The sequence below is a fragment of the Pavona decussata genome, unplaced genomic scaffold, assembly GCF_977016875.1.
Source record: "Pavona decussata unplaced genomic scaffold, jaPavDecu1.1 SCAFFOLD_100, whole genome shotgun sequence".
Lineage (NCBI taxonomy): Eukaryota > Metazoa > Cnidaria > Anthozoa > Scleractinia > Agariciidae > Pavona > Pavona decussata.
In genome coordinates this window covers 913935-919934 of record NW_028145515.1, presented here as the reverse complement: position 1 = coordinate 919934, position 6000 = coordinate 913935, and the positions used below count along the sequence as shown (strand labels likewise).

The window sequence follows — 6000 nt, the reverse complement described above, 5'->3', positions numbered from 1 at the left end:
GATGAAATATATGTTCATTCATAGAAACCGAAATTAGTTGATCTCGTTTTACGATCTGTCATCCGTTAAAAAGACATAGTAACAAACGTCACGAGGACACAAATTGAAAGTTAGGAAATTGGTTGGCTAAATATCTGACTGAGTTCTACCCAAGTTGTAAAATCTTCTGCTGCAAGTTAGTTTGAAGAAAGCTGAAAAGCTGAAAAGCTTCGTGTACTTGCCCAGAAATTTCAGCCGTAGATAACTTAGGCGCACAAATTCCTTAGCCTTATTTCTTATTCAAATTGTAAATTCTTCTTCAGAATTTCTAATCCAGGAAGCAAGAGTCCATGAATCTAAATCTAAATTTATAAATAGATGGCAAACACGCAAATTGCATTCAGTTTCGGGTAAAATAATATTTGCGCAGAATTAGATAAGACTTCCATCTTCGGTGCAAAAACTCTCAAACAGGAATATAAGGTTCTGACTCTGTTGCTATGTAACACAAATTTTAGAGCTTGTACTTATTTCGCCATCTCTTGCTTTATAACGGTCGAGCATCAAAATCGGGGACTTTCACTGAATAAGTTTCATCTTCCCCGTACAAGAAACTGAAATCAGTCAATCATGTTTTACCGCCCCATGCGTCAGAATTATTTATTTTGTGGTTGAATAATTTGAAAAGTTCTTTCTCGAGCACAGATGAAGATCCGGGGAAAGTAGCACGAATAGGAACTGTTCAGTTAACCGACTCAAGCGTCCACATCATACTGATCAATACTCGATAACATTTGATGAAAAATACAACTTCTCTTGAAAATATTCTCCGCTAGTGCAAATTCCCTTTACATCGATACGTTCTGCCAATTGTTACTGTTACATTGTTATTTTGCGAGGAATTAAAATCCTATTTATTTAATTTATAAAGTACTCTCCCCGTTTGAATCAATTTACGTTATCTGCCTGTTGTCCGTAACCAGTCAGGCACAAGAAAAACACAGAAACCAAAAGATCCGCAGACTGCAAAACCCTACAGCTCAGAGTTTGTCTAACTGTGTTGGTACTGTCCTTCTTCTCTAAACATTTAAATTACATAAGTTGTACAGTCCACGTACAGTATATAGTTTTATAGTTATTCTTACCTCAAAATATTGGTGTCTTGACACTGTACGGTGGACTGATAAATTTCAAAAGTGAATTTTAAAAACTCGGGACGTTATTTGTGGTCATTCGTATCTTCATTCTAAAAAACCGAAATCGGTTTGTCACATGTTACGACGTCATGGCTCTAAAATTAATTTCAACAAGCGTAACGAGGGGCAGCGATTGAAACTTAGGGCGTTGGCCGAGTAGATATTCCCTGCTAACAGTGAATTACTGCCCAACCCAAAACTAAACCATAGGTTCCCAATGCATGCAGAACGGTCACGTGACCAGTGTATTGCTGTATCAAAATAGAAGCAACTGATGAAGTAATGATATCGATATTTTTAATATTCAGTATTATCTATTTATCCTTGTCTTGTGTTTTGTTTGTGGAAGGGTGATTGGATGGAAAGATAATTGTGTTCCGTATTGAATAGCCCTTTTCACGGTTAACTCTGCTCATTTGAATTACAATGAAATCTAGCGTGTATGTGAGGCAATTTCGGGCTAGTTTGTAGTTTTGGCCCGAAATTGCCTCGCATCCACGTTGGATAACATTGTAATGCAAGTGAGAAAAATCAACCGTGAAAAGGGCTATTGTAGTGTATTATGGAAATTAATTCGTTCTATAAATAACAAAAGAGGAGGGTTTATTCTGTATACTGTGCGTTAGGTTTTATTGATTCCGCCCTAACCATCCGGGTGGTGTCGCACTTATGTAGGCAAATACGATACGGTACGATTCGATGCAATGGGATGCGAAGCCATACGCAATTTTAAATCCGAACACTGCTTTTCAAAATGTTTCTTAAAAATTTTAAAATAATTTTTGTTTACTCGCAAAAAAATCTGTTTCGAATTCGAATTCGAGTTCCTCTATTTTGGCTATTTTACCAGATTTTTGGCCAGTTTCATGAATTGGACTCGGAATAAAATTAATTTATTGCTCGAAGTTTTATTATTTTCACGAATTTGAGACCTGACATGAGTGAACTTTTAAAAAGCCCGATATTTGGCTATTTTCACGAAATTGATAGCAGAAAGAAATGAACTTGTTTGTCGGGTTTTTTTTTTTTTACCATTTTCACGGATTTTAAACTATAAAGAAATAAATTTATTTCTCGATTTTTGTCTGTTTTTTTTTTTTTTTTTTTGAATTTGAGGCCAGAAAGGAAGGTACCTATATCTCGATTTTTGGTTATGTTTTTGATTTGATATCTGGAAAGGAATGAACTTAATTATATATCTATATTTTTTGCTATTTCACAAAGTTGAGACAAGAAACGAATGGAAATTGCTCTTGATTTTGGTTATTTTCAAGAATTTTTGAAGAGAAAAGAATGAACTTCTCCTTCGATTTTTAAAGATTTTCAGGAAATTGAGACCAGAAAAGGTTCAACTTATTGCTCGATTGTGGCTATTTTGACGAATTTGATACCACAAAGGAATGAGCTTATTGTTCGATTTTTGGCTATTTTCACGAAGATTAGTCAGATTGTTACACTTTCTGTTTCCTGGTTTATGTCGCCGAAATTAAACAGATTTGGAAGCACGTTTGTAAACACTAAAGCTGATATTCGCGTTTATTGAATGGGGACATGGCAAAGTAGCTCTGGTCTTTAAAGCTAAGGCAAAAATATTGTATTTTATAATTACTAAGAAACTGAAAGCAGCGAGCGGCATTTGTGGGTCAGGGCCGTAGCCAGTATGAGGCAAACCGAGGCACTTGCCTCAGTCATTGTTGACAAATTCACAAACAGTTAAATAAGTAAAACAAAAAATGTTAACGCAACATAATATTATGTTGAATGATAACGCGAATCAGGCAGTGCCCTGAATTACAGATGAGAAAAATTAATCAAAAATTCATGCTAACTTCCCAAAGAAAACTGCCTTGTTTTCATGTGTTTTTCCGCCATTTCTTGAGTCTTCTGTTTTCTCTGATCTGAGTGAGAAAAATCTATCAAAATGCAGCGTTCTATCAACAGCTTTTTTCAAAGAAAGCGGAAAGTAGTTGCTCTAATAACATGCTCTCAGTTCTTCTCAATAATCGAACCAAAATTTAACTTTGTTTTGGCATTAGTAGTATTCAGCGAAGCAACTTTGTCTTTCATTCCATCTAGTAAAGATGGTGGTGTCAGTGAAGAAGCCACCGGAGATGGTCGGACGTTGTAGAGGCAAAAACCGGACAGGCGGCAGCACCACTAAGTACAGGAAGTTGTTCGTGCAAGCCCAGCTTAAGCGCTCTCCGTAGGTTGAAGACCAGGTGCCGTTCATCGATGGGCTCTAACAGGCTGAATGGCCTTGCATTAGCCTATGTCCACAGCGAAATCCCTGTGGACCCTCTCGAGCCTCTACAGCGGTGGGATGCTAGTGGGAAGAGGCGAATCGCGCTGGCATTTAACAGCTAACTTCGTTGCCATTTAGAAACGCACTGAATCCTCAAATGAGAACGGCCGAGACCAGGTTTTATGAGCCTGCGAGACTGAGCACCCCCCCCCCCCCCCCTCCTCAATAAACCCGTCTTTTCACGAAACCTCTGGTCAGGCAAACCTGGTTTAGGTCGTTGTTATCTAAGGCCTTCCTATAGAAACAAACCGCCAACAAACACATTAAACAGCCGCATACAAGAACACAGAGCCCCTAAAGTAGCATTTAAATAGCCCCCTCCCCCCTTACCCCCCCCCCCAAAAAAAAAAGTCACCTCGATCTCTACTTAAGGGCTCTTAGCGGAATTTTTGTCAAATTAGGTTTGATCCCAGTGTTTTGTTTACACGTAATCATCATAAAGACCCTAAATTGCTAGGCGGGGAATTCAACCATGGATATTGCCTCAGTCCTTATTTTTTTCTGGCTACGGCCCTGTGGGTTAAAAAGACAGTTATCACAGTTGTGTCGTAAACGTAATTCAAAGGGCCCGATTACATGGCGAATTTAAGCCCGGGCTAACATTGTGTACCGGTCGTTTACAAATGAAATTCATTATTAGATGGAAAGAAATAAAATCAAAATGGAGTGTTTTCATTGAAATAGCTTCAGAACAGGCTTTTTTGTTTTTTATTTTTCGCATTTTTTTTTCAGCCGAGCGAAAGCAAGCACGAGGCGAGCGCGGGTCGTAAGTCACGCGTGACGGGTACGGGTCGCGTCCCTCCCGTCGCACGTGACTCGCGCTTGCCTTCGATCACTTAAAAATAAATAAATAAATAAATAAATAAATAAATAAATAAATAAATAAATAAATAAAATAGAACACCTGTTCTGCAGGTTATCATTGAAATGAACCACAATGATCTTCCAAGTTTTGCGGAATTCCCAACGAAAATCTCTGCGGTCCGCTGAGTTAACCAAACTGAAGAGTATGTGTTTCATGTACGTTCTTTTAGTAACGATCCTTCCACATCCCATTCCTCACAATCTTTCAATCTTCCAATCCTGTAATCTAATTTACTCTTACGATATATGTTTCTATTTATCTACTTTTGCCAGAAGTACATGCCTCTTTGCCTATATCCGAAATTTCCCAAGGGCTACATTTTGTACATTACAAGTCTATTGTTCTACTTTAACCAACACTAATGTAATAAATGTCTGTCACATCCTGTATTCTTGATACGAACGCATTCATATATGTCATCGGATATCCCCACTCGAATCTTCCCAGTATGCCGTTTATTTCATTCAGGCGGGGATCTAAGATAAACAGTGACCGATTTCCAAAACAAAGACAAGGTTCTAGTGGGGAACGGGGGCATGCTCCCCCCTGTAATTTTTGGGATTTTTTGAAACTCCCTAAAGTCCCCTTTCCTGGGTTTCTTCAGTCATTCAGACAGGATATTACCCCGGGAGGGGGGGGGGGGGAACTCTCATATGAAAGGGGCAGGGATGAGAATGTCTTGGCGCGGAAATTGAAGAAACAATTGTCCAAACCCTTTTCGAGATTTCAACTTGGAAATTTAGTTTAATTTTAAAAAAATATATATTTATAATGAGAAATCTGACCGATATCCGTAAACCAGTGGAACTGCGCCTGACATCGTTACAATCCTATCACTTACTTATGCAAGCATATGTCTCGCAACACCAAGTGCTAGTCCCGGGGTGCCAGTTCACTTTTCAGCCCGAGCTGAAAATTGATTACATTTACATGGGATTTCTCATCTCGTTTCGCAATTCACCGACTGAAAGCTGGCTACAATAAAACCGGATTTAAAAGAATGTGGACAAGTGTCCAATCCTGAATTTCCAGTTTGCTTTGATCAGTTGCATTGTGGGACAACATTGGAAGTTGTTGAATCAACATGGCGGAGGCTAAGTTACTCCTTGGGAAAGAAGTTGCGAGGTAATGTACGTCTAACTTAACTTGACAATAGTTCTATACTCTGATTTTCATCTTCCTTATAACTGTTTACCGTGATTTACCCCCAAAAGCTCTCCCTGTTTTTATTTCGTGCAGTAATAAAGTGGTTTTAGTGCATTCGAAGACGTTTCAAATTTATATACACGTGCAGCTCCATCGTGTCGAAGCCTTACAATGTACACGTACAGTTTTTCTTGATTTGCCATTTCACAAAGTAGAATTCTTATTTCGTCAAAGTTAGTTTCAGTTGAGGTGAATTTCGATCTGGTGAGATCAGAACTTTCAGAACTCTGAATTCTGATCTTAATTTTTTATATATACTCTTGACTAACTTGTTATTTGATTATGTAGCGCCTTGGACTCTGGATATGTGTGCGCCATATAAGCTTAAATGATAGTAATTATTATTGCAATGGAATCTCCCTTGAAGGTTTGAGTTATCGGGAGTCGACTGTACCTGCCAACTGTCACTGCTGTCTTGTTGTATTAGTCTTGTTCCTGGGAATCATCCCCCC

The 6000-nt window shown here is 38.5% G+C and overlaps 1 protein-coding gene across 1 annotated transcript in view; it reads left to right on the top strand.

Annotated features, from left to right (window-relative positions):
- Positions 1–5336: 5336 nt before the first annotated feature.
- The window catches only part of LOC146472218 (C-1-tetrahydrofolate synthase, cytoplasmic-like), a 54661-nt gene continuing 53997 nt past the window's right edge, over positions 5337–6000 (top strand). Inside the window, exon 1 of the mRNA XM_085119606.1 lies at positions 5337–5467. Coding sequence (XP_084975732.1) covers positions 5427–5467 — 41 coding nt within the window. The 5' untranslated portion in view covers positions 5337–5426. The remainder of the gene's footprint in view (positions 5468–6000) is intronic.